At 66.4% G+C, this 25,887-nt stretch overlaps 1 protein-coding gene across 1 annotated transcript; it reads left to right on the top strand.

The window, feature by feature from the left end:
• The first annotated feature begins 809 nt into the window (after positions 1–809).
• On the top strand, positions 810–24,977 carry WNK4 (WNK lysine deficient protein kinase 4). Its single transcript, XM_065422595.1, has 20 exons — positions 810–1,428; positions 12,831–13,003; positions 13,651–13,871; positions 14,120–14,277; positions 15,187–15,275; positions 15,583–15,802; positions 16,165–16,495; positions 16,814–16,953; positions 17,054–17,127; positions 17,342–17,483; positions 17,934–18,050; positions 18,130–18,303; positions 18,729–18,786; positions 19,103–19,258; positions 19,490–20,067; positions 20,502–20,598; positions 20,789–21,224; positions 21,458–21,660; positions 23,493–23,593; positions 23,904–24,977. The coding sequence occupies exons 1-20, from the start codon at positions 883–885 to the stop codon at positions 23,904–23,906; spliced, it is 4,017 nt and encodes a 1,338-aa protein (XP_065278667.1). The 5' UTR covers positions 810–882; the 3' UTR covers positions 23,907–24,977.
• The last annotated feature ends 910 nt before the right edge of the window (positions 24,978–25,887 follow it).

The raw sequence follows: 25,887 nt of genomic DNA, 5'->3' as shown, positions 1-25,887 counted from the left end.
GCCCTGGTCTGACGTTACCCCGTGATGTGGGTCTGTCCTTTAGCTGGGGGCAGAAGGCAGCTGGCCCACAGGGCTCATTAGCCCACAGTGACCCGAGAGGTCTTTGTGCCCAAGTGCTCCCATCCCAGTGTCGGTCTTTCTGCAAGGAGGATCCGTCTCTTTGGGCTTTACCATCCCAATATTTGGGGCTTTCCTTCTGTCAGAGCAGTGCCACGGGAGCCCTCTTGGGACCAAGGCACTGCTGTGCTAGGGGCTGTACAAAGAACAAAGGCAGGCCCTGCCCCTGTGCAGGTTTGGACAGAAGGCCGGGGACAAGGGGCAGCACCTATCGCGTGGCCACCACAGCCGGCTCGAGGCCCGGAACAGCGGGCTAGGGAGGTGGATGTGAGGATTGGACGGGGGCGCAGAGGGTCCGGCTGGCCAGGCTCCTCCTCGGGCTGCTTGTTCTGGCTCGGTGGCGCTGTTATTGTAGGGTCACTCCCGGAGCTGCCCCCCCGGAGAGCGGGAGGGGAAGGCTCTGAACTGTCCCAGCCTCACCAACACCTGCGTCCTCCTGATGGTCGGGAGCAGAGCTGGGGGGTGAGTGGGGAGCCCCGGGCGGGCCTTGCCCCCCACTGCTCCCAGCCCGGGCAGGCGCCGAGCCTGCCGCTCACCCCGCTCCCCTGCCGGCGGGGGCGGGCCGGGGGCGTGCGCTGCGCCCGGGGAGGGGGGGGCGTGCGCTGCGCCCGGGGAGGGGGAGGCGCCAGGCAGGCGGAGCTCGGCTCCGGGCAGCCCAGGGCCGGCGCCGCACAGCGGCTCCCAGTCCGGGCTCGGAGGCTGCTGCGCCTCCAGGTGCGAAGCGGGGAGCCCGCCTGGCCCCGGGCGCGGACCCCCCGCACCCCCATGCTGATGCTCCACGTGGCCGGGCCCCCCGCGGCCGGAGCCATGTCCCAGACCGAGGTGGATCTGTCCGGCTGCGGCATCGCCCTGGAGCCGGGGACCCCCGGCCGGGCAGCCCCGCTCCGCAGCCGGGGGCGCGAGAGCCGCCGCGGTTCCTACAGGTTCAGCCGGCGGAGCTCGGCCGAGCTGGAGCGGCTGGGTTACGAGGGGCCCCCGGGGTCCGGCCCGGCCGGGGCGCAGGAGGCGCGCGGGGACCCCCGGGCTCTCCAAGGCGCAGAGCCCGCGGCGCGCTCCGGCTCGGGCAGCGAGAGCGGCGGCCAGACGCCCTCGCCGCCGCCCCCCGGCCGGGTCTCCCCGCGCGGCGCCCCCCCGGACGAGAGCCGCCGGGCGCAGGAGGAGAACGAGGAGATCGAGACCCGCGCCGTGGCCACCTCCCCGGACGGCCGGTTCCTCAAGTTCGACATCGAGATCGGCCGCGGCTCCTTCAAGACGGTGTACAAAGGGCTGGACACCGAGACCACCGTGGAGGTGGCCTGGTGCGAGCTGCAGGTGGGTGCGGGCCCCGGGCCGGGAGCCCTCAACGGGGGCGGGGGTTATCGGGGCCAGGCGCCCTCAGGCAGGGGCGTGGGGAGGGCTGAGAGACACTGAACCAAACTGTAAACCCTGGACATGATGGAAAGCGCCCCCAGCGCCCCCCGTTCCAGCGCCTACGCCCTCAGGTGGGCCGGGGGGTCCCCGGGGCCGTCTGCTCGCCAGTGGTCACTTTGCTGCACAGCCTGTAGGAGGGCGGGGTGCTACAGAGCCAGGAGCCCCCAGTCCCTTGGCACCTGGCTGGCCTGTGGCGGGGGGTGGGGGAGAATGGGGTCTCCTGAGTTCTGAGCGGGGAAGTGGGTGCCGCGGCTCCCGGAGGTGGCTGGCTGGGCAAGGCGCAGTCCCTTGGGGAGGAGGTAATGTTCTGCAGGGTCAGGAGCCAGGGTGCCTGAGAGTGGGGAGTTGGTTGGACCCTGATTTCTGACAAACCCCCAAGGTTCCCAGATCAATGGGGCTCTACTTCAGGTTAATCAGACGCTGCGCTGGGGCACAAGGCCGCCCCTTGGCACTCAGGCTCCAGGGGTGGGTCGGGGGTGAGGGCTGTGTGGGAGTTTCCCCAGCCCCTGGCCCTGAATTGCTGAGCTAGGCAGGTTGGAGTGAGGAGGGACTGACCAGCAGGATGGGCCTGGGCCCTGGGTCAGTGCTTTGGCGCTGCCTGTGGTGTTGGCAGGGCTAGGGCAGGCCGTTCGGCTGGGCCAGCTTTTCTGCAGGTGCCAGGTCAGTGGCTCCTTTCACCAGAGGGGTTTAAGAAAGTCTGGGGTTTGTGGCTGGCCCAAGTGCCCCTTTGATGGCCCTGGGACTGAGCCGTGGGTCGGGTTGGGCTCTCCCGGACCCCCAAAGCTGAGTTCAAGACACGTCTCAGACTTCAGGTGGGGGCATGTGCGGGATGCTTCCCCCAGGTCCCTGCCCCCTCGTTTGGCTTCAGCCTCTTTCTTATTCCTTGGGCCTCCCATTTCCCAGAGATACTTGTGATACTGCGGCAGACTGGGGAAGAAGGAGCTCCGAGAAGGTGTGTGGGGGGATTGGGGCCACATCTGTTCATTTCTCCGTTATCTCTGGCTCCTGCAGCCCCAGGTCTCTCCGTAGTGGCCTCCCGTGGCTGGCACGCTAGACCTGTGATTTCTCTTACGTAGGAGAGCTGGCAGCAGCAGCCATAGATACTGAATTACCGTAATTCATGGCTATTCCCATTGGTGCCATTTCTGCAGATGGACTGCAGCAACCAAGCAACGCATGCCCTTGCCTACCTCCAGCATGGCTCAGATCCGTAGGTGCCCATGTGCTGGGATCTTGCTGCCGTGCCAGATCTGCCATAAGAACGGCCAGACCGGGTCAGACCCAGGGTCCATCTAGCCCAGTATCCTGTCTACTGACCGTGGCCAATGCCACGTGCCCCGAGGGAATGAACAGCACAGGGAATCGTCAAGTGATCCATCCCCTGCCGCCCATTCCCAGCTTCCGGCATGTTGGGCCCTGGTGTGAAATGCTCCCAGCATCTCGCTGCCCAGCTGCTCTGGGCTCCTCACAGCTCAGTTCTGCATCAGTTGCAGCTTCCTGCATGGCTCATTCTCATCCCTTGGTGATGGCAGCGCCCGCAGCCAGCATGCTAGTGCCGTGCATGCCAATCCCTGCCCCATAGAGGTTGTAGTTGTGTATCAGGCCTTAAGTGCCAGGCTCTGGGCTTCCTTTTCTGCATGCACTGCCCCGCCCATCAGAGGGGCTGCTTCAAATGCCAGCCTTGCCCCCATTGCCAGCTCGGTGCCGTGGTCTACAGAACTGGCCCCTTCAGTTTCTGGTTTCGGGGCACTGCTGGCAGGTGTTGGAGGTGCCTCTGAAGTGTAGATGGGGGGTACGGTTCCTCTCAGGTTCTCCTGACAGAGGCTAGTGTGGTGCCGGTGGCTTAATCAACAGAGATTTGTTGGTGGGCACCCGTGGCCGGTTTGTGTGACGCTGCCGGAAGCTCTGTGGTGCCCTTAGGGGCTGGATGCAGGAGCTGCTTGAACACACCCGGACCTGGCGCTTTCTGGTCTCCTGCCAGCTCTCCCATCCCTTCCTCCTCCAACCCCAGCCTCCCTCTGCTGGGGCTGGGGAGCTTGTGCTGAGAGGGGACTGGTTTCTCTAGCCCCCATCCTCCTTCCTGCTGCAACCAGGAGCAGGGCTGTATGGGGACTATCCCTTCCGGAGGACCCCACATCTCCACATAACCCCTTGGGATGGGCTTCGGCTGCAGTCCAAAATCTCTGACCACCCTCGTCCTTGGGGCGGCTGGTGCAGCTGTGAGTTCCAAGTCCTTGTTTACACAGAAAAACGTGTCTTGCGAGTTTGTCTCCTGCCCCTGAAAGCAGCGTGGGGCGTCGCTGTGTGCACGCGCCGACGGCTGCGTCTCCGGGTGGGCGGAGGGACTCCTGCGTGGTTCTGGGAGGAAGGGGCATTGTGCCCTGAGCAGCAGGCTGGCCCTTTGTGTCTGCCCACTGGAGCTTTGCTCTGTCTCCCGGAGTTTTCTCCTGAAGCTTCCCACCTTGCACACAAAGCAGAAGCCCCTTGGTATTAGTGGTGACGCTTCCCGGGGTCAAGCATTGAGGTCCTTTGCCCAGAGGTCACAGTCACGCTCTCCGCGGTCAGCCCCATGGTGCCTGGCTTTTCCTGGGTGTGTAATTTGTGTCCCCCTCTGTGGGTTTGTCACGTGCTGTATCCTGTATTTGGGCTGTGCCAGGCATGTGCGTCCCTGGCCCGTTCTCCGCGCTCGCTGCTAGCGCAGCCTGGGGGGCATCTGGCCACCTGTCTTGGCCCCAGGTTGGTTCTCAACCCTGCCCCAGTGTTGCTGCTCCAGATTGAGTTGCCAGGCGGATCCCAGTCTCTCTCCACAGGCCACGTCAGAGGGCGCCCGTCAGGCTGAGAGCACGGGCCGTTTGCAAGGCTGAATCTGAGGTACCCAGCAGACGTCCTGCAGCCCTGCTGGGGCGGGGGGAGGGGGCTGGGGGCTGTTTGTGTTGGTCTCTTAGCCTGGCTGGCAGTGTTTGGCGCGGCCAGGCCGGCTGTCGTGGGGATGGTGCCAGACGGCTTTCTGGTGTGCTTACAAAGTGATGCTGATTTGGGGGGCCACCGAGTGGGGGGCCTGTCTGCAGGCATCAGTGCTGAGCAGTGCCAGCCGCTCCATGTGGGCTCTGGAGGCCAGCAGGCTGCATCTTCCCAGGAGGAGGCAGGGGGATACACAGCTCCTGCTGCCCCTTGAGTCCCAGGAAAGCACAAGAACAGTCACGTGGGTCAGAGCAAGGGTCCGTAGAGCCCAGTGTCCTCTCTGCCGCCAGCCGGCAGTGCCAGGGGCTGCCGAGGGAATGACCAGAACAGACGGGCATTGAGCGCTCCATCCCCTGCCGCCCGGTCCGAGCTTCTGCGCCAGCCCTGGCTCGGCTGCCTCCTCCAGCTCTGCTGATACCCCTCGATCCTGATCTGCCCCCCGAGAGCTGTGCCAGTCCCCTCAGCCCCGACCCCCCTGCTAACTCCACCCCGAGAGCTCTGCCAGTCCCCTCAGCCCCGACCCACGGCCCCCCTGCTACCTCCCCCCCACAGAGCTCTGCCAGTCCCCTCAGCCCCGACCCACGGCCCCCTGCTACCTCCCCCCCACAGAGCTCTGCCAGTCCCCTCAGCCCCAACCCACGGCCCCCTGCTACCTCCCCCCACACACACAGAGCTCTGCCAGTCCCCTCAGCCCCGACCCACGGCCCCCCTGCTACCTCCCCCCCACAGAGCTCTGCCAGTCCCCTCAGCCCCGACCCACGGCCCCCCTGCTACCTCCCCCCCGAGAGCTCTGCCAGTCCCCTCAGCCCTGACCCACGGCCCCCCTGCTACCTCCCCCCCGAGAGCTCTGCCAGTCCCCTCAGCCCTGACCCATGGCCCCCTGCTACCTCCCCCCCACAGAGCTCTGCCAGTGCCCCTCAGTTAGGATTTCCTCATTCAGCATCTCTTGTCCCAAGCCCCCTGTGCCATGCAGAGCCAAGGAGCATGTGAGCAGACTTAACAAGCCTGTTTTTGAGCCCTAATCCTGCAGAGAATCAGCCGCTGTGGTACAAATATAGGAGTTTGTACCACAAATAAAAGTGGTTGTGGTTGTGCCCTTTCAGAAATAGCTTTGTCCTGCATTTGTCACACAGTTGTCATTTATTGCTTTTAAAATATAAACGGTCACTTGACCTCAGCCCTGACCCGCTATTCCAGTCCTGAGCTTCTCACCCAGCTGCCCTGCCAGTGCCCCTCACTCCTGACCCGCAGCCCTGCCGGTGCCCCTCACTCCCGACCCGCAGCCCCTGCTAGCCCAGCCCTGCCCCCCCCCCAGCTCTGCCGGTGCCCCATAGTCCTGGCCCAGAGCCCCCTGCTACCCCAGCCCCGCCCCCCCAGCTCTGCCGGTGCCCCTCAGTCCTGGCCCGGAGCCCCCTGCTACCCCAGCCCTGCCCCCGCCCCCCCCCCCCCCCAGCTCTGCCGGTGCCCCTCCGTCCTGGCCCGGAGCCCCCTGCTACCCCAGCCCTGGGCTTCCCACACATAATAGTCTTGGCCTGTCACATTTCTGGTTTCTGAAATCAGGTTTAAAGCAGTGTTTTTATTGACCGATGCCTGGGGGATGCTGGGAGGGGCTGGGGAAACCAGAGGCCCAAAGTGGGTCCAACTGGTAAATATTTGTTTATCATGAGCGGTTTCCTGCAGGACGACCCCCCCCCCCTCTCCCCCGCCGCCGTGGGCAGTGGCGCAGAGCCAAGAGCTGGAGTTGCCTGAACTGGCCAGGGCGTGTCTGCACGCTCTCTCCTTATGCACCGAGTGCTTGTCCCTTCCCCAGAGCCCGTGCTGCTGTGGGCGGAGCAGAGCTGAGGAAGGGGGGCTGGTGAACCCAAGCTGGGCCCCCCCAGGTGGACGTGAGCCCTTCAAGGGGGCAGGGGCCTCTGGGGTTGCTGTTTTACAGTGTCTGTGGTAGTGCCCCTGTGTGCTGGGCGCATCCCAAACACTGGCAGGACAGGCCTTGCTCCTGGGGCTTGTGGTCAGAGGCCGGGGGGGCCTGGGCTGGGACGGCACGGGGAGAGTGTCCGGTGGTGACCCAGAAGCCTTAGCTTGTCTTGTGCTTACAGGCCTCTCTGTACTGGCGCTGCACGGCTGGGGGTCGCGTTACACCCCAGGGAGGGGGGGCATGGGCTCCTGGTGCGTTTCAGGTCCCTGGGGGCAGCCTCTGCGCCCACATGCCCAGCTGGGAACGCAGCTCCAGGCTGTCCTAGTGGCCCTTAGGTTCAGGGCAGGTGGGTAACATCTCCTCTGGTTACTGCTCCACTGGCCCCAGCGCAGGCCCCCCCCCCCCCCCCCCCCGGTCGTTCTGGGTGTGAGTCCATGCAGCTTCTGGGTGGCAGAGCCCTGAGCCGGCCTCCCCATGGGTAGCAATACAGTGGGGGAGACCCCACACTGGCTGCCCAGGCAGGGTGGACTGGGGCTGTAGGCTGGGCTCTTGTTTTGCGCCTCAGACTGGCGCATGCTGGGACAGTGCTGCCCAGGTGCTCTGGTCACGGCCTGGCCCGAGAGGTCCTGTACTCCCCGGTTACGCTGCGTGGTGTGGGCACCGCTGGGGGACCTGTTGATCTGTGGGAACGCCCCATTCCCTGGTCCAGGCAGTACCATTCCCTCTCCTGGGGGACAGACCTCCCTTGAAGTCTTGGCTCTAGCAGGGCTGTCAGTACTTGCCTGACCCTCGGGGCAGGGCTGGGTGTGTAAGGAGGTGCCAGGTGCTGCTCCTTGGCTGCCTGCTGACGAAGCAGCCTGGTGCTGCTCTGGGAGCCCCTTTCCGCCTGGCTGTGGTTGGGTTGGTGGGTTTCTGCCCCCACCAGACTGATCTGGGAGCCGCTTGTTCCAGGCCTGGTGGTTCCTGGTACATGTTGGGGCTGTTGAGCTTCATGGGACCTAGGAAAACGATCTGCCCCCTGCACCCCACTAGCTGAGCAGCCGTGGGAGGGTTCGGCTCCTTGCGCCCAGGGGTGCTCTGACCGTGGGTGCCAGTCAGGAAGTGAATGGAAGAGCTGAGTTGTTTTCAAGCTCCTGTGGGATGCGAGGGGTGAGGGACACAGAATCGCTGTAGACATGGAGGCTGGGCTTCTGCTCCCAGCCTGGGAGGAGGCTCCGTAGAGGCGGGGGCTGATCTCTTCTCCAGGCGGCAGTTCTGTGCCAGCCACGCTCTTTCCCGGGTTGCTGTTTCTCTGGGGCAGCAGCAAGCTGGCTCTAGCTGGAGAGGTCTGTGGGGCCAGCCCAGGTGGGGATTTATGGCCGGGTGCTATTTCAGGGCCAGGCTGCACTCGCTATGGTGGCCTGCAGAGGCTTTTAGCTATAAATGCACCATAATTATGTAAATTGGTCCCCTCTCCAGGATGCTGGGCCCTGCACAATGGGGCTTTCAGAGGCTGCTGCTTGGCTCTGCTGCCCAGGGCATCACAGAGCTGGGTCTGTAGCCAGAGCCTCATAAACACCTTTGGAGAGGAAGAAACGTGTAAAAATACCACACCACCTCCCCCAGCTCCACCTCGGCAGGGGCCAATGAGAGCAGCGGGGCGCCCGGGCTGGCAGCGGGACCTAGCAGTGAGAGCCCGGCCGGCTCTGGCACTTGGGATTCGGTGGCTCTGGGTTGCTGAACTGCTGGGACCCCTCAGCTGGGAGTTGGGGCGGGAGGCAGACGGTGTCTGCAGAGCCCTCGGGGAGCTCAGTGGCGCTTCTCCAACACACGGCAAATCCCCGGCTTTGGGCTTTAATTCCAAGTGCTCATTGCTCGCCCCGGGTCCTCTCCTCATGTGCAGGACACACACTTACTGCAGCCTTTCTCCTGGTCCCGGCCCCCCTGCCCACAGGGACTGGCCAGAACTCCCTTGGTTCAGCCTCGCCCGGAGGAGGCCAGCCCTGCCTTGGCAAGCGGGGGGGGGGGGGGGGGAGGGGGCTTCCATCCCAGCTTGTTAGACGGCTCCAGCGTCTGTGACCCAGAGCGTCGTACTGCTGTGCACGAGGCGGCTATTAGCGAGGTACATTGTGTCCCTGCCCTCCGGGCTGAGCGAGGCTGCTGGAGCTGGGGGGTGCATCACCTGCCGGTGCATATGCTGAGCAGACGCCTTAGGGGCCCTTCTCAGTGAGTGGAGCCGGGGGGGCGGGGGTTGCTGCTGGCATTGCTTGGCAGCGCCCTCCTGGGGCTTGTTCGTTGGGCACAGGCCATCTTGGCCTGTGTGGAGCTGCTGGGGCACCTGGCCCACAAGGTGAACTTTCACCAAACATAGTGCTGCCGAAAGGGTGCCAGGACAGAACCCAGGCATCCTGGCTCCTAGCCCCTCCCTTGCCCAGTCGTAGCCCCCACATCTCAATGGTAATGTATCAAGAACGCTAAGCAGCGTGTGCCCGCCTGGTTATTGCCCTCCGGGCATGGGGGGCACAGGACTGGAGGGCAGGCTGTGCCCTCGCAGCTCTGGGGGTGGCGCGATCCCCCCTTGCATTCTAGCACTCCATCTGGGGGAGCCCGTATGCTCTGTCCAGGCACGGTGAGCCCCTGGGGTGGGGGGCAGCGTGGGGCTCTTCCTGTTCTCTCAGCAGCAGCTCACAGGCTTGGGCAACAGATTCCGGAGTTCCTGGATCTGGTTCCTCGTGAGCACCTTGGGAGACGTGTGGCTTCCCGGAGCCCAGCCCTGTGCCAGGCCAGACCCCTCCCCTCCCCCCTCTGGGTCTGGAAACTGGGGGTGGGGAGCTGCCCGGGGACTGTCTGGGGCTGGGATGCTCTCAGGCGACTCCCCAAGTGCTGAAGGACCAAGTGCTTCCGGCTGCTGTTTGTAATTAACTGAGGCTCAGTTGGTCCCTGACGAGTTTGCTGGGTCTCAGGTTGGTGCCACTGGATGTGTTGGTTGCTATTTCAGTTTGGGAGCACTTGTTCGAGAGAAGCCAAGGCTGGAATGGTGGTCTCCTTCTCGGTTGTACTAGCAGGGGCTGCTATGGGTCAGGACTGGCAGAGGAGGGGCTTGGAGATCAGTTCGCTTGCCCTGGATCTAAAAGGTGCCATTCATTGGTCTCGGCGGGTTCCCTGCTCTGGGCTGGGCTGGGTCAGGGCCCCGAACGTGGGTTTGAAAGGAGGGGATTGTGCACAGCCCCATGTGGGGCACTGGGCAGCTGCAACCCAGCCACGGGGCCAGTTATGATGCAACGAAAACATTACGAAAGATTCCCGGGCTGATTTATGGCTCCTGCGAGCCAAGGGGCCGAGCGCACGGCTCCCTGGAGCCAGCAGCTTCCAGTGTTTAGGAACGCGGCAGCCGCGAGCCGTTGGTTTCTTTGGCTGTCAGTGCAGGGATGTGGAGAGCTGTCCCAGCCGGGCAGCTCCGGATCCTGCCTGCGCTCTGCCTGCTCGCTGCCTGGCGCTGGGGCAGGGGGGGGTCAGCCCTCCACAGGCTCCCATGGGCCCTGCTCTCATCAGGGAGGGGCAGAGGGGGGTGCTTGCTGTCGGATGTAGGGCTGCAGCCCCCCAGGAGCAGTGTTCCCGCTCCCAGCAGGCAGGGCCCTGCCAGGAAACGCTGCCCGCGCGGCACATTCGGCATTTCGAGCGCAGGCCAGGAATCGACCGGGGGCCGTGGATGGAGTCAGCTCTTGCTGCTCCAGGCTCACGTCATTTCATGCGCCTGCCTTAAAGATACGCCAAGGCAAACTGGGCTCGCAGCGACTGCTGGCGTATCTCGCCTCCACGCCAGGCCCGGCTCCCCAGTATTATCACTGGCCAGGGCCAAGGAGAGAGCTGTGGCCCCGTAGCGCCCTGCGGGTGGGGGAACAGGAGCTCTGGCCCCTGTCTAGGGAGAGAGTGCCACAGGCCGGGCAGTGGCTGGCGCTGGGGGAGTGGGATCAGCCCTCCACTTGTGCCAGTTTCTCCGGACAGTGCTGGGTTCTGCGCGGGAGCGAGCAGGGCAGCAACTCCAGGGCCTTGGGCACAGTTACCAGCATGCCAGCGGCCAGGCACGGCTCCAGGGGAGGGTTTGGTTTGTGGAGCACATGACAGGAATGCATGGGGACTCCAGATCCTGGACAGCATGCGGGGAGCGCTGTGGGGTGGGGGGCTGGAGGGGGGAGCGTGGGGGAGGCAGTGGGAGAGGGGGCGGAGGAAGGGGTTGTGTGTGTGCTGAGCAGGACTCATGGGCGTTTGCCTGGCCTGGGGGCGGAGGGGAAGCTGTCCTGGCTGGCGCCAGCAGCCCTGGTGAGGGGATGGAGCTGCCAGGCTGAGCCCTAGGGGGCAGGTGCCTGTGCCCTCCCTGCTGACCTTGGGGCTGGGCTCTTAGTCACGGTGCTTTAAGCCTCTGTCAAAGCTCCACTTCTGCTGCCACTTTAATTAACTTGAGCAGGAGGAACATGGAAAAACCGGGCCCAGAGCCTGACGTGCCTGTGCTGCCAACAAAGGCGGCATTGAGGCTCGCGTGGCCCCCTGCCATAAAGGTGCCCTGTGTCTGCACTCGCCAGCCGCCCGCCCGCTCTCCGAGGAGGCAGCAGGAATTGTTCCTTGTGTACGGGTGCAAGGATGGCCCGAGGGGCCGTGCTGGCTGGGCGGGAGACACTGGGGGGGCTATGCCAGGTGGAGGGGGCAGCCCAGGGCAGGCTGCCCCTGTGCACACAAGTTCTCTCTTGGCCAGGGCATTGGCTGGCAGGAGCTGTGCTGGGGCGCTGAGCGCTCCCTCCTGTCTCTTGTCACAAGTTCTCAGGCTGCGAATTGGGACCCAACTACCTAGGCCCTGCTGAGCCGCGGGGTGGGGGGTGCTTGGCACCTGGGGGTCACCAGGCCTCGGCCCCCCCTTGTGCAGGGGCTGGTGACTGATGCCCCAGGACTGCTATGCTGGGGCGGAATCCCCAGTGGAAACAAGCCCCCGCGCGAACGCAGGTGCGTGCCCTGAGCTGGGGCACAAAGGCAGGCTGGGTGGGCTGCTGGGGAGGAGTCGGGTTTGCCCCCCCTTGGATAAAGGTTTTAATCAAAAGGTGGCGCCGATCTCCGGCCCTGCACGGCCCACAGCTGCAGCAGGAGGTGCAGACACCGGTGGCTTTGTCGGTGACACTCCGCGTCCACATGGGCGCATGCCCAGCGCCGTGCGAGTGGGCAGCCTCCTCTGGCTGGGCCCACTGGGCGCAGGAGGGAGAGGGGCCCTGCGCTGCCTCACCAGCCAGTGACCTGCGTCCTCGCTGGAGAATCTCAGCGCTGGGCGGGGGGCGGCTTCTGTCTCACTAACACCCCAGCGTGCTGCGTGGGCACCGTGCCCCCTCCAGCCAGCTGCTGAAATGCTGGCCCAGCCCCTCCCTCCATCTAGCATGTGGCTTAACAGGGGAGCAGCAAATCCAGAGTAAGCCAAAAAGTCTCACCCCTGCCCTGTCCCTGCCGGGCCCCTCTGCTCCCTGAAAGGGGTGGGGGAGACATGTCCTTCCCCTGCGGGGGCTGGCACACAGGAGGCTTGGTTTGGCCCCGGCTCTCTCTGTGCAGAGCCCGGCTGTTTGCTGGGCAAAGGGTCCGGCTGTCCCTGCTTGCTCTCTGGGGCTGGGAGGTGAGTGAATTTCCGCTCTTGTGCCCGCAGCCCCGGGCTGCTCTGTCCTCCCCCGACACTCCATGTCCATCCTGACCCAGATACGGGCTGTCTCTGGTGCTGATAAGCTGGGCCGGGGCGTTCTGGGGGAGTCTGGCAGCTGGGCTGCACAGTGCGTCCAGCCGGCGCGATTAGCGGCTGCCAGCTCCCCAGCCCTGCGCTGGCTCCAGGGCGTGGGGGGGGGGAGGACGCTCTGCGTGGCCTTGCTGGTGCCGTGGTGCTCGTCTCTGCTACGTGAGTAATGCTGCTGCCCTGGGCAGCGCCAGCAGCACTCACGGGGCTGCTGGGACAGGCCATGGCTGCTGTCTGTGCGGGGCACCGGTGCCCACGCAGCCAGTCTGGGCTCCGTACTGGGAGCTTGGCGTGGCCTTGCTGCCATGTATGTGGCTGGCAAAGGGAGCCGGGAGGATGGATAGGGGAAACAATAGGGGCTCCATCTCTGGGTGGGAGCATGGAGGCTTAGTGGCTGGGTTGTTTTGAGGGGCTCCGTGGCAGGGGTATGGGGGAGCGAGAGGGGGGTTCCGTGGCAGCGGTATGGGGGAGCGAGAGGGGGGTTCCGTGGCAGCGGTATGGGGGAGCGAGAGGGGGGTTCCGTGGCAGGGGTATGGGGGAGCGAGAGGGGGGCTCCGTGGCAGGGGTATGGGGGAGCGAGGGGGGGGCTCTGTGGCAGGGGTATGGGGCTGGCTCAGGCCAGGACCGGTCCCTTGTGCCAGAGGGCGCCCCCCAGTGGCCACTCATGCCTCCCCTGTGGGTTCCTTGCAGACTCGGAAGCTGTCGAAGGCTGAACGGCAGCGCTTCAGTGAGGAGGTGGAGATGCTGAAGGGCCTGCAGCATCCCAATATTGTCCGCTTCTACGACTCCTGGAAGTCGGCCATCAAGGGCCAGATCTGCATCGTGCTGGTCACTGAGCTCATGACCTCGGGCACCCTGAAAACGTGAGTGGGGCTGGGCTGGCAGGGGGGAGGGCTCCAGGTTCTGGCTGGGTGGGGGTTGTGTGGCAGGCGGAGAGGGGGCACTGGGGCCTGTGGGGAGAGGGGGTAGGGTCCTAGCAGGTGGGGGGAGCCTGTCTGGCCTGCGTGTGACAGCTGTGGTTGCTGGCACAGCGAGCTTGGCCGGCATGTGGGCCAGTTGCATTCCAAGCCGCCCCTGCCTGGCGTGAAGGGGCCGGGGCAGGATCCGGGCAGAGCTCAGAGCTCCTCTCGGCCAAGCTGGGCTGCAGCCGCATACCGGGGTGGGCCTGAGAACTGGTGGCGGTGCTGGGGCAAAGCCCAGGGCCTGCCAGGCGCTCCGCGACCCCTGAGGCCCCACTGCACAGCGTGTCGCCCGCCGGCTCAGGAACAGCTGTCAGTGCATCCCGGGCGCCCTTCTCTCGCCGCGCTGCGCTGCACCAGGCAGCTCCGGCTGCTCGCCGTCGCTAGGCCATGCTTGGCCCTTGGCACCTGCGGAGCCAGCTGTGTGTGCTGCCTGGGCGAGAAGAGTCTCCACGCAGCCTGCGCCGGGACCCTGCTGCCCAGCTCCGTGGCGCCTGGCCGGGGGCAGCAGCTGCAGTCGCCCCCTCATGCCGCCCGTGTCGCCCTCGCAGCTACCTGAAGCGCTTCAAGGAGATGAAGCTGAAGGTCCTGCAGCGCTGGAGCCGGCAGATCCTCAAGGGGCTGCACTTCCTGCACACGCGCTCGCCCCCCATCATCCATCGCGACCTCAAGTGTGACAACATCTTCATCACCGGCCCCACTGGCTCCGTCAAGATCGGGGACCTGGGCCTGGCCACGCTCAAGCGGGCCTCCTTCGCCAAGAGCGTCATAGGTACCGGGGCGCTGGGCGTGCGAGCGGCCGGGCCCCTGGGGCGGGTTCCCCGGGATAGCCTGGCTGAGGGGCCACTCGCGGTCCGGGGGGCGCCCTGCGCCATGGGACCTCTGGGGTGGTCAACACCAGCCTGGCTCTGCTAAGCACAGCCTCCTCTGCAGCCAGCCCCCCCCCCCCAGGCCGGCAGGGTGTGGCTAGCCAGCCCCAAGGAGCAGCTTGGTGCTGAGTTGTGTTCCCCGCGCCCCCAGGCACCCCGGAGTTCATGGCCCCCGAGATGTACGAGGAGAAGTACGACGAGGCGGTGGATGTGTACGCCTTCGGCATGTGCATGCTGGAGATGGCCACCTCGGAGTACCCCTACTCGGAGTGCCAGAACGCCGCCCAGATCTACCGCAAGGTCACCTCGGTGAGTGGCTGCGTCTGCGCCTCGATGCGGGGACCCCCCAGCCGGCACTGCTCTGCCAGGGAACCCCCCCCCCCCCCCCCGGAGCCGCTCAACCCCAGCCTGGCCCTTAGCTAAGACGTTCCCTCCTTCCTGAGGCTGCTCTGGGAGCAGCTCCACGCCCAGACACTTGGGCAGAGATGCCCAGGCCAGCCACGGCTGAGCTCTTGGGTCCCTTGGCTGGGGACAGAAGGGGGAGCCGAGCGGCTCTCCTGGATGCCCTTGCAGGCGGGCCCCATTCCCCCATAGCTGTGTCTCCCAGCTGCCCCCTGCTCTGCTCCCCGCCGCAGGTTTCTGTCTGGCGGAGGCCGCGTGGCTGTCCACGCGCTGCTCCCTGGCGTGCCGGGACCTGGGAGCAGCAGCCTCCAGCGTTAATGGGGTGGAACCAGGAAGCTCTTTTGAACCTGGTCCGCTCCGCTGCCCTGGGCCAGCCTGCAGCCTTAACGACCCTGAGCCGGCCAGATCTAGCATGGTGCCGGTTTGCTCCATGACCTCCCGTCCCCCCGAACTGCTCTGCCCCCTCGCTTGGGGCAGGGAGGGGCATGGCCAGGGACTGGTGCTGGGTGGTTCTGCTCACTCTGAGCCACTGGCTCTTGCCTGCCTGAATCAGGGCTCTGTCCCCGGGGTGAGCGGTGTTTCCTCCCGGCCCCTCCCTGTGGGGTCCCTTCCAAGCTCAACTTGCGGGTACTGGGAGTCAGGTCCCCGGAGCCAGAGGGCAGCCCCAGATGTCACTTGCTCACAGGGCCAGTCTCACCTCAGTCCGGCCCCCTGCACGTTCAGGGACGTCTGCTCGCAGCGCTGCAGGGGGTGTCACAGCTGCTCGGGCACAGCCTGGCCTGGGACCTGCCTGACTGTCGGGATGTCTCCCTGCAGGGCATGAAACCCAACAGCTTCTACAAGGTGAAGGTGCCAGAGCTGAAGGAAATCATTGAGGGCTGCATTCGCATGAACAAGACTGAGAGGTGGGTGCGGCAGGGCAGGAGTGTGGGGCCACAGGGCTTGGGGGGGGGGGCCCTGAGATTGGGTGGGGTGGGGTGGGGCAGGGCTGTGGGGCTGGAGGCCTCTGGGGTAGAGGGGTCTGGCCGGGTTGGGCTGGCGGCCCGGGTTCCAGATGAGCTAGGGTGCCCTGGTGCCGGCTCAGTCCATGTGCCGGGCTCTGTCCCGTGGTGCCAGTTGTGCTGGATGGGGTCCCTGTGCCGTATGGGTTCCCCGGCTGGGCAGCGGCCCCCCAGGGTGCCCAGGCTGCGCTGACCCCGACCTGTCTGCCAGGTACACCATCCAGGACCTGCTGGAGCACTCCTTCTTCCAGGAGGACACGGGGGTGCACGTGGAGCTGGCCGAGGAGGACGACGGCGTCAAGTCCGGCCTCAAGCTCTGGCTGCGCATGGACGACACCAAGAAACTGCACGGCAAGTACAAGGACAACAACGCCCTCGAGTTCCTCTTCGAGCTGCACAAGGACGTGGCCGAGGAGGTGGCCCAGGAGATGGTAGGTGCCCACGGGGGGTGGGGGAGCAGCCCTGCCCCCGCCTGGGATGGGGAGACAATGATCTGGGCCAGGCCCGGTCCCCTCCGCGGACCCACGCTGCCCACAGCTCTGGCGCAGGGGAAGCTGCTGGGATCTGTGCTGCTGGCTTGCCGCTGCCTGTAGCGGGCGCTGCTGCCTTGTGCAGGGGGCAGGGTCCGTTCTGGGGCAGCGATCGTCTTACCCTCTGCCTGGGCTGCCCCGGCGCAACCGAGCCCCATCCCTTAGTCCCCCCCTCCCTTGGTGCCCTGACCTCACCTGTGCCCGGATCGCTCTGCCAGGCTGGGCCGGGGCAGGGACTGACGCGCCCACCACACCTCCTGCAGGTGACCCTGGGCTTTGTGTGCGAGGCGGACTACAAGCTGGTGGCCAAGGCGGTGCGGGACCGCGTGGTCACCATCAAGCGCAAGCGGGAGAAGGTGAAGCGGGCGCAGGATGAGCTGCGGCGCCAGGAGCAGGAGAAGCAGCCGGGCGTCCTGCCCCTGCTGGAGGAGCTGAAGTGCCCCCCGGTGCCTGCCACCCCCCAGGCCTCGCCGGCCACGCCTGGCTCCGGGGACTCTGTCTTTGGGGGCACCTTCCCCCCAGAGCCTGAGGAGCCCGAGGCAGATCAGCACCAGCACTTCCTGTACCGGCATACCAGCTACTCCTCCACCGCCTGTACGTAGCCAGTGCGTGGGCACCGCGGGGCGGGGGGAGGGGTGTGGCTGGCATTGGCCTGCGTCTCCCTGGGGTGCAGAGAGAGCAGCTCCCAGACTCTCATTGGCATCTGCGGCTGGCATTGTGGGGAGCCTGGCAGTGATGGCTCGAGGCAGCTGCTCCTCTTTCTCTCCCGTTCTCCCGGGGAAGGGGGGCGAGAAACGGTAGCTCCTGGGGGGAGCCTGCCCTGGCCCTCCCCCATGGGCTGGGCAGCTGGCGGCCAGGATTTGGTGGGCTGGGCCCCTGGGCTGGCCACTCACCCTGCTCTCTGCTCCCCAGCTGACTGCGAGACGGACGGGTACCTGAGCTCCTCTGGGTTCGTGGACTCGCCCGACCTGTCCCTCTGCCACTCGGGCACCTTCTCCACTGGGGACCCTTCCAGCCCACCAGCTGCCCAGTCAGAGAGCTGCTTCCCCGTGGTGAGTGGGGCCTTGCGCTGCCACAGGGGCACCTGGCGCTCCCCTTTGGGGGGCTGCTGGGGGTGCCATGATGCCCCCTCACTCCGGCTTCTCCCCGCAGAGCATTGCAGTGAGCTCGCCCATGGAGCGCCTGCCGTCTGCCCCGGCCAGCGAGTTCTCTTCCCCAGTGGATAGGTACGTCTGGGCCCTGCTCCGTCAGCGCCGTGCCCCCAGCCCCTTGGTGGAGGAGTCAGCTATTGCCCCCCTGGGAGGTGGTGGCTGGGAGGGGCTGGAACTGGTCGCTGAGAGGGGGATCAGGGTGGGTTACGGGGGATATTGGGCTGGGGCAGGTGGGATCGGCCATTAGTAACTCTTGCCCCTGTGCTGTGGTGCTACGGCCTCCCCCCAGCTACGCGTCTGACGTGGCGTCCGGCCTGAGCGACGGCTGCGAAGGGCTCTCGGCCAGCGAGCAAAATGCCAAGCTGCCGGCCAAGCGGGCCTCGGGGAAGCTGCTGCGGCGCCGAGCCAGGTCGAGGCTGCGCATCACCAACGTAAGCGCCACCGGCACCTGCCCTGCCTTCGCCCACAGGCTCCGAGGGGCGGAAGTTGGCTGTGAATGGGAGTGTGGGGCGGGGGCTGTCGGGGGCAGGTCAGGGTGGCAGGGAACGGGGGGCCGATCTCCCTGGTTCCTAGCTGGCCCTGGCCCCATGGGGGCACCGCGGCGGCTGCTCCAGCGCCCCGGGTCCCGCTCTCCTGCCCTGTGTGGACGTGCAGTTCACAGGGAACGACGCGGGGGGCAGAAGCGCCGATCGGCCCTTCATGTTTCCATTGAGGGGGCAAAAGGGCCCCCCAAACCCACCCATCTGCACAGGCTGAGAAGCGGGGCTGGCACAGGCCTGGTACCGCAAGCTCTGGCCCCTCCCTGTGTGTTACCTGGCTCCCAGCGGGGGGTGGCGTGGGGGGGTCTCCGCAGCTGCCTGTGAGCTGCCCCTGCCCCGCAGATCTCGGACAAGAGCGACCGGGTGGTGGAGTGCCAGCTGCAGACCTACAACAACAAGATGGTGACCTTCAAGTTCGACTTGGACGGGGACAACCCGGAGGAGATTGCGGCCGTCATGGTGAGTGCAGGGCCTGGCCGGGCTCGGCAGGGTTTGGGGGGCCCACGCCCAGCACTGACCCACCTGCTCGGCCCCACAGGTCAATAACGAGTTCATCCTCCAGTCGGAGCAAGACAGCTTCATCCATCGGATCCAGGACATCATCCAGCGCGTGGAGACCCTGCTGCGCAAGGACGGGCATGGTGCCACCGGGGCGGCTGGCAGCCCGCAGCCTGAGAGCCTGTCGCCCTCTGCCACCAGCAACGGCCTCCCGGTGAGCCCCCCCCGTCCCCCGATGAGCCGCGCCCCCCCCGTCCCCTGGTGAGCAGTGCCCCCCCGTCCTCCCCCTCGTCCCCCGGTGAGCAGTGCCCCCCCCCCCGTCCTCCCCCTCGTCCCCCGGTGAGCAGCCCGCCCGTGGCTCACCCCCGGTGAGTGCCTCTCCACTCCCCTGTGAGCACCCCCCGGCCCCCCGTTGAGCAACCCCCCCCCCCACCCTCCGGCAGCCCGGTGAGTGGCCTCCTCGCTCTCGGTGAGCAGCCTTCCCGGTGAGTGCCCCCCCCCCCCCGTGCATCGCTCCAGAGAGCATGTTCCAGCTTCCCAGGCTCTGCCGGGGGGTCCCGGGGGGGGGTGCGGGGGGGGGGGGCAGAGCCTGCCGCAGCCCCAGCCTGGCCCATCACAGGCCCTGTCTCTCATTGGCAGGCGGAGCTGCAGCTGCAGGATCTCTCGCACTCCATCTCGGCCTCGTCCTTGCTCAGCGGTACGTGCCTGCCACCCCCTGCCCCCCTCCAATAGGGCGCCCCAGCCCTGGGCCTGCGAGACCCCCTCTCTGGGGGGCTGGGCCAGGGGGCCCTGTGCTGCCCGCTGGCTTGTGATGGAAGTATGTCTGCCGTGAAGGGCGGTTCCTGCGGCTGGCTGGGTGCCTGCAGCCCGGGCAGCGGTAGCCAGGTGGCATTGCCCTATGCAGGGAGAGGCCTGCGCTGCCCCCTGTCCGGCAGCTGCAGTGGGGGGAGGGCTGCTGCTCTGGGGTGTCGGGGCTGCGCGGTGTGGGGACTGACTCTCGGTCTCTGTCCCAGACCTGGGCTGCAGCAGCCCAGGCCAGTCGGAGCTGGCTCCGGTCCAGCCCTCGCTCAGTGGCTCCCCCTCTGAAAACGACGTCTTCAGCCTCGCAGACACCCCGCCAGGGACCCAGCCCATTGGGCTGCAGCCTCTGCTCCCAGCAGAACCGCCAGGTACCGGCTCCGACACCGGCCTCCCCACCTTCCCCAGGCCCAGCCACGGCCCCCAGCCGAGCTGCAATGCCCACGCTGCAGCCCCACCGAGGGAGCAGCTAGCTGCAGGGGGGTGGGGGCAGGGATGTGGGGACCCTAGATGAGAGGGAGGGGGAGCACCCAGCTGTGTAGTGGGGACATGGTTAACCCCCCCCTCCCCCCGCCCCATGCTCATCCCTTTCTCCTCCGCAGGTTCCCCCAGTGCACCTGCCTGGAGCTGGCCCTCCTTCTTGATGGCACCTGGCCTGGCCCCGTACCAGCCGCCGACGTCCCAGTCTTTCCCACAGACGGCCGGGCCCGGGCCCCAGGCTGGGGGCTCCCTGCTGCCCACCACGCCACCCAGGGGAAGCCTGGGCCCCCTGAGCCCACCCATGAACAGCACGGCCCCCACTGCACCCCCCTGGTCTCCTGCCACCTCCCCCTTGTTCTCGCTGGCTGAGATGTTCTCCCTGGCAATGATGAGCATGGCCCAGACGCTGCTGCCGTCCGTCTCCTTGGCTGCCCCCCCGCTGGGTGGGCCCCTGGCCCCTGCACCGATACCTCGCCCGCAGTCGCTGTACCTGGGGCCGGCGCACTCCACCTCCCCTGGCCCCGCAGGCCTGGTGGAGCCAGCGCCATGCTGCAATGGGACCCAGGAGCTCACCAGCACCCGCGTCACGGGGGACTGGGGGCCAGCTCTTGCCCCTCAGGGCCTGGGAAGAAGCGGCACCGGGGAGAGTCCGCTGTCATCGGTGAGAGCTCCTGCTGCGGGGGCGCTGGACAGCGGCTCGGTAAGCACCCCCAGAAGGGGCCTGGGCGCTGCAGCGTGAGGTGGGTCAAACAGCTGCCAGAAGGCCCCAGGAATGTGGGGGCACAGCCAGGACATGCCCCCAGGGGAGCCCCCAGGTGGCGCGAGACCCCAGCTCTCGGTGTAGGGCTGGTGGGAAGGGGCTGGCTGCGGTGGAATGGCCCCAGGGGCGGGTGATGCTGGGACCAGTTAGAGCAGCCCTGGGGTGGTGTTACTCCGGGGGACGAGCCGCTGGCTCGGCGCCAGGCCTAGAGCAGCCTGTTAATCTGGAGGCTTGGGCCTGAGCCAAGGAGCCGCAGCTCAATCCCCGGCCCATCTGCTGCCGGGGATTAGATGGCCCTGGATGTTGCCGGGGCCAGGACCCTGCATGGGGGCGGCTTGGTGCTCCCTGACCTGGCTCACCGGCTTCTCTCCTAGGTATCGCCCTGCTCCCCGAAACCCAGCAGCCACCTGATCGTCTCCGAGTCGCCCGCTCCTGGCACGGCCAAGGCCCGGCTGTCCCCCATCAACGAAGGTAAAGGCCTCCAAGCAGCGTTCAGGGTGGCAGCTGCTGGCTGAGCTGTGTGGGAACAGGGCTGGCATCGCAGAGTGCCTGGTGACAGCTCTCCCACCAGTGCACGGAGAGCCACGCCCAGTGCTCACACCTGCCCTGGCCCAGGCTGAGCTGGCTCCCTGCTAACCCGCCCTTCCCCGTTCGTTCCCAGAGGCCAAGCCCCAGATTCTGGGCCGGTTCCAGGTGACCGCGTCCAAGGACCCAGCCAACAGCCCCCTGGGGCAGCAGAGCCAGAGCGACAGTGAGCAGAGCGGCCTGGAGCCCTGGGAGGGGGCGGCTGGCGCCTCCTCCCAGCCCTCGGTGCCCAGCTCCTCCGCCACGGAGGGCAGCACGAGCCCCGACTCGGACTCTGTCCCCGACACCCCGGTGCAGGACCCGGACGAGCAGCTGGCCGAGGAGGAGACGCCGGTGGCGCTGGCGGAGAGCGACCAGGAGGGGCCCGGGGAGGGCGGTGCCGAGAGCCCTCAGCAGGCCGTGGTGAGCCAGGTGTGGATGAGCTACGCGCGCAGCTTGTCCTATCTGAGCAGCGACGACACGGAGAGCGAGGACGAGGAGATCTGGGAGGAGCTGCAGAGCCTGCGCCAGAAGTGAGTGGGGGACCCGGCTCGGCCTTTCCCATGTGCTGCTCTGCTGGGGGGGGCGGCAGGGAAGCAAGCTGGGCCCTGTGCAAGCGCCTCCGGCTCCAGGGAGCTCTCGGGGGGCTGCTGGCCAGTGCTGGGGCGGGGTAAGGTAGCTTCCTGCCAGTCTCCTCCCTATGGGCAGCTGGGCTAGAAACAGGCGTCTGGGCCCTGCTCTGCCTTGACGGCCCTGCTGTCCCCAGGCACCTCTCTGAAGTGCAGACGCTGCAGGCTGTGCAGAAGAGGGAGATCGAGGAGCTGTACTTCCGGATGGGGAAGCAGGCCCCCCCCGGCATCGTCTCCCCAGCTGCCATGCTCTCCAGCCGCCACAGACGCCTCTCCAAGGGCAGCTTCAACCCGTCCCGGCGCAACAGCCTCCAGCGCCTGGAGCTCTCGCAGCCCCCAGGTACCCGGCCCACTGCTCCCTGCTGGCACCTAACCCCCCAGACACCCCCCCCCACTGTCCTCTCGCAGCCCCCAGGTACCCGGCCCACTGCTCCCTGCTGGCACCTAACCCCCCAGACACCCCCCCCACTGTCCTCTCGCAGCCCCCAGGTACCCGACCCGCTGCTCCCTGCAGGCACCTAACCCCCCAGACACCCCCCCCCACTGTCCTCTCCCAGCCCCCAGGTACCCGACCCGCTGCTCCCTGCAGGCACCTAACCCCCCAGACACCCCCCCCACTGTCCTCTCGCAGCCCCCAGACACCCGACCCGCTGCTCCCTGCTGGCACCTAACCCCCCAGACACACCCCCCCCACTGTCCTCTCGCAGCCCCCAGGTACCCGACCCGCTGCTCCCTGCAGGCACCTAACCCCCCAGACACCCCCCCCCACTGTCCTCTCGCAGCCCCCAGGTACCCGACCCGCTGCTCCCTGCAGGCACCTAACCCCCCAGACACCCCCCCCACTGTCCTCTCACAGCCCCCAGGTACCCGGCCCACTGCTCCCTGCTGGCACCTGACCCCCCAGACACACACACACCCCCCACTGTCCTCTCACAGCCCCCAGGTACCCGGCCCGCTGCTCCCTGCAGGTACCTAACCCCCCAGACACACACACCCCCCCACTGTCCTCTCACAGCCCCCAGGTACCCGGCCCGCTGCTCCCTGCAGGCACCAAACCCCCCAGACACCCCCCCCCACTGTCCTCTCGCAGCCCCCAGGTACCCGGCCCGCTGCTCCCTGCAGTCACCTAATCCCCCAGACACCCCCCCACACTGTCCTTTTGCAGCCCCCAGGTACCCAGCCCGCTGCTCCCCGCTGGCACCTGACCCCCCCGCGCTGTCCTCGGCTGCTCCCTGCTGGCACCTGACCCCCCAGACACCCCCCCCCCACTGTCCTCTCGCGGCCCGCAGGTACCTGGCCCGCTCCTCCGCGCTGGCACCTGACCTCCCCAGACATCCTTGGCTGCTCCCCGCTGGCACCTGACCCCACCCCCTCCCGTTGTCCTCAGCTGCTCCCCGCTGGCACCTGACCCCCCCCAGCCCCTCCCCCCACTGTCCTCTTGCAGCCCGCAGGTACCTAGCCCGCTGGCACCTGATCTCTTCCCCCCCCCCCCCCCCCCGGGCCGTCCTTGGCTGCTCCCTGCTGGCACCTGACACACACACCCCCACCGCTGTCCTCAGCTGCTCCCCGCTGGCACCTGACCCCCCAGCCCCTCCCCCGTCCTCTCGCATCCCGCAGGTACCTGGCCCGCTGCTCCCCGCTGGCACCTGACCCCACCCCCTCCCGTTGTCCTTGGCTGCTCCCTGCTGGCACCTGACTCCCCAGTCCCATCCCCCCCCCCCCAACTGTCCTCTTGCAGCCCGCAGGTACCTGGCCCGCTGGCACCTGACCCCCCACCCCCCGCCGCCATCCTTGGCTGCTCCCTGCTGGCACCTGACCCCCCAGCCCCCCCCCCTCGCACCTGACCCCCGTCCCCGCCATCCTTGGCTGCTCCCTGCTGGCACTTGATCCCGCCCCCCCGCTGTCCTCGTTCTGTCTGGGACCCCCATGTGGCTTTAGTGCCCAGGGGCATGTGCTGTGGGGAGCTCTCTGGTGGCCACACCCTGGGCTGCACGGAGGATCCTCCGGTCTCTGTCCTGGGGGAGGTGGCGTTAACCTGCGTGTTCCATGGCAGGGGAGATGTCCCCACATGCCAGCCGAACACCATGCCAGGCTGTGCAGCAGGCACCTGGGGGGCGGCTCAGGGCCCCCAGCCCGGTGGCCCCCTGGCCACTCACCCCGTCTGGCTCCCAGCAGGGATCATGCGCAGGAACTCGCTGAGCGGCAGCAGTACTGGCTCGCAGGAGCAGCGGCCGAGCAGAGGGGTGACGTTCGCCGGAGACCTCAGCCGAACGGTGAGGGCGGGTGCGGGGGGGGGGCTGCTGGGGGGCCTCCTGGGCTGTAGCGTCCCATCCCACCGAACCCCAGGGGTGGCACCTCCTCATGGGCCACGCTCCCTCTGGCACAGAAGGAGTTGTGTTGGAGCATGTGCTACAGAGGCACTGCACACCCCACAGTGACGGGCCGGGTTTTCCTGGGGGGCTGGGCACGCGGCTCTGAGCCCCCGAGTGTGCGCACGGCTGGTTCCTGCCCATAGGCCCCTCAGGGTGAGTGCCCCCTGCTGGGACCAGCGCCGGCTTAGCCCCCTTCTCTTTCTCTCTGCAGTAACCGGCCTGCCAGCACCGATTTTCATGGACTACCTCAGTCATGCGCCAGCTGCCCTGGAGGGGTGGTGAGAGGCCCTGCTGTGAGCTGACCAGGCAGCACCCTGCCCCACAGGCTCTTCCGGGTGTGGAGACAGCACTGGCGACTCCTGCCCTTGTGTGCCCCTCCCAGCTTTGTCCCTGCGGAGCCGGCCCCATGGTGTCTGCTGCGGGTGCCACCGCCTGGAGCGTGGCCGCCAGACTCCTGGCTTTGTCCGACAGCCCCAGGGAGGATCTGCATTGCCCCCCACGGGCCCCTGTGAAGTCTGATGGTGGCAGCACTAGGGTCCCGCCCAGCCTGGTTCACCTGCTCCCCAGCACGGGCTGCAGCTGGACAGGAACCTGAGTGGGGCAGGGTAATGCCCTACCACCATGGGGAGCCTTGCTTCAGAGCACCCCCTAGTGTCAGCTGAGAAATGCTTCCTGCTTAGCTGGGTCCCAGCCCTTCACTGACCCCACATCCCCACTCTTCAGACACTCCCAGAAAGCACCAGGGCCACCCCCACCCACAGGGCGAGTGCCAGGGACGCAGGCCCAGGCTGCCTGGGGCCTCTGCCTGGACTCATGCCCTGGGTGGAGAGCACTTCACCCCTGACACCCTGAGCTAGGCCCCTGGGGTCATGTTTGCTGAAGGCAGGGTGTGGGTTATAGGAAATGCACGTGCAGACCCTGTCCCTCCCCTTTATGGCAACTCACCTCTGTGCTTTACTCCTCGCCAGGAGCCGCCAGCCCCATTGCAGTGAGGGGGGTGCTGCCCCCTGCGCAGGGGCTGAGTTCTCAGTGCCTCTTTGCCCCAGAACCATAAACCAGCAGCATCGGGCCAAGTGCTTTTACACCCTCGTGCCAAGCCATTCTCCTGGGCAAGAGGCATCAGGCTTGTACTTGCTGGGCCTTGGAGCTCGGCTTCTGCTCTGGCCCCCTAGCGTCAGTGAGAAGCGCTGCCCTTGCCCTGCCTCGCCATAGGACAGACTGACCTTGTTGTAAAAGGCTTTTTAGAGACTCTGTACAGTGGTTGTGAATAAAACAGATCAAATGGAGATGGCTGACTGCACAGTGCCAGTGGGGTGTGATTACAGCAGCTGGAGCATCAACCAAATCGATTCTTCCTGTAGGACAGATGCGGGTGGGAGGCTTTTCTCGTAAACTATTTGAGAAGAAACCCTGCTGTGTCCATGGCGGGGTGGGTGTGGGAAGGTGGCCACCAGGTAATACACCTGCTCTCCCCTCTCCTCCTGTGAATTCAGGACTTAATCCAATGAGCTGGAAAATCTCATCCCCCCCCACCCAACACTCTTTAGCCTCTTAGGTGAACGTGTGCTTCATGGAACAGTCCCTGAGGCACTGAGCTGGCCGCCTGCCACCAGCTGCCTTAATAATCTACTTGGAAGCACAATTTCCAGAGGCATTTATTGGAATATGACAAAGGCAAAGATAACTGCAGGCGCTGGAGCTCTGCCCTTCCCAGGGGCAAAGGAAGGAGGGGTTCCCATGCAGGCTCGGCCAGGGGCATTAAGAGCCACCCTTTCTGGGGGAGTCCTTCCTGGGAGTGAGGGGGGCGGTTTGTGCAGCACGTCACCTTTGTATCTAATTCAGTGGGTCGTGGAGGCAGCATACAGGCACCTTCCCCACATCACTTGCAGGGTTTTTCCTCTCCCTGGAGTATCTGAGCAGGCGCACAGGCATCATTAGCCGAAGGTCACGCAAGCAGCTCACCACAAAGTTGGTTTTATTCATATCCTCAAAGTTGCATCGCCTTTTAAAAAATGAGTCACTGCCTTACAGGTCTAGTGCCCACCCCCCAAAGGCCCAGTAAGGTCAATGCCTCAAACACCCTGACCCGTGGAAATGAGGGCAGCCTAGGGACCAGGGCTGGGTGCTGGCTACTGTGGTGCAATGCAGATTAGCCATTCCAGGCTGTAGATTGAAGGGAGAGAGCATTGCTCAGC

This window comes from Emys orbicularis, chromosome 25 (genome assembly GCF_028017835.1).
Source record: "Emys orbicularis isolate rEmyOrb1 chromosome 25, rEmyOrb1.hap1, whole genome shotgun sequence".
Classification (NCBI taxonomy): Eukaryota; Metazoa; Chordata; order Testudines; family Emydidae; genus Emys; species Emys orbicularis.
This window is presented reverse-complemented; position numbering and strand designations above follow the sequence as displayed.

Bases quoted from the DNA above. Each gene is read 5' to 3' on its own strand.
- WNK4 (XM_065422595.1), top strand. From the start codon at position 883: ATGCTGATGCTCCACGTGGCCGGGCCCCCCGCGGCCGGAGCCATGTCC. The intron at 15,803-16,164 runs GTAGGTGCCCAC...CACCTCCTGCAG, and splicing joins AGGAGGTGGCCCAGGAGATG to GTGACCCTGGGCTTTGTGTG. The intron at 16,954-17,053 runs GTGAGTGGGGCC...TTCTCCCCGCAG, and splicing joins CAGAGAGCTGCTTCCCCGTG to AGCATTGCAGTGAGCTCGCC.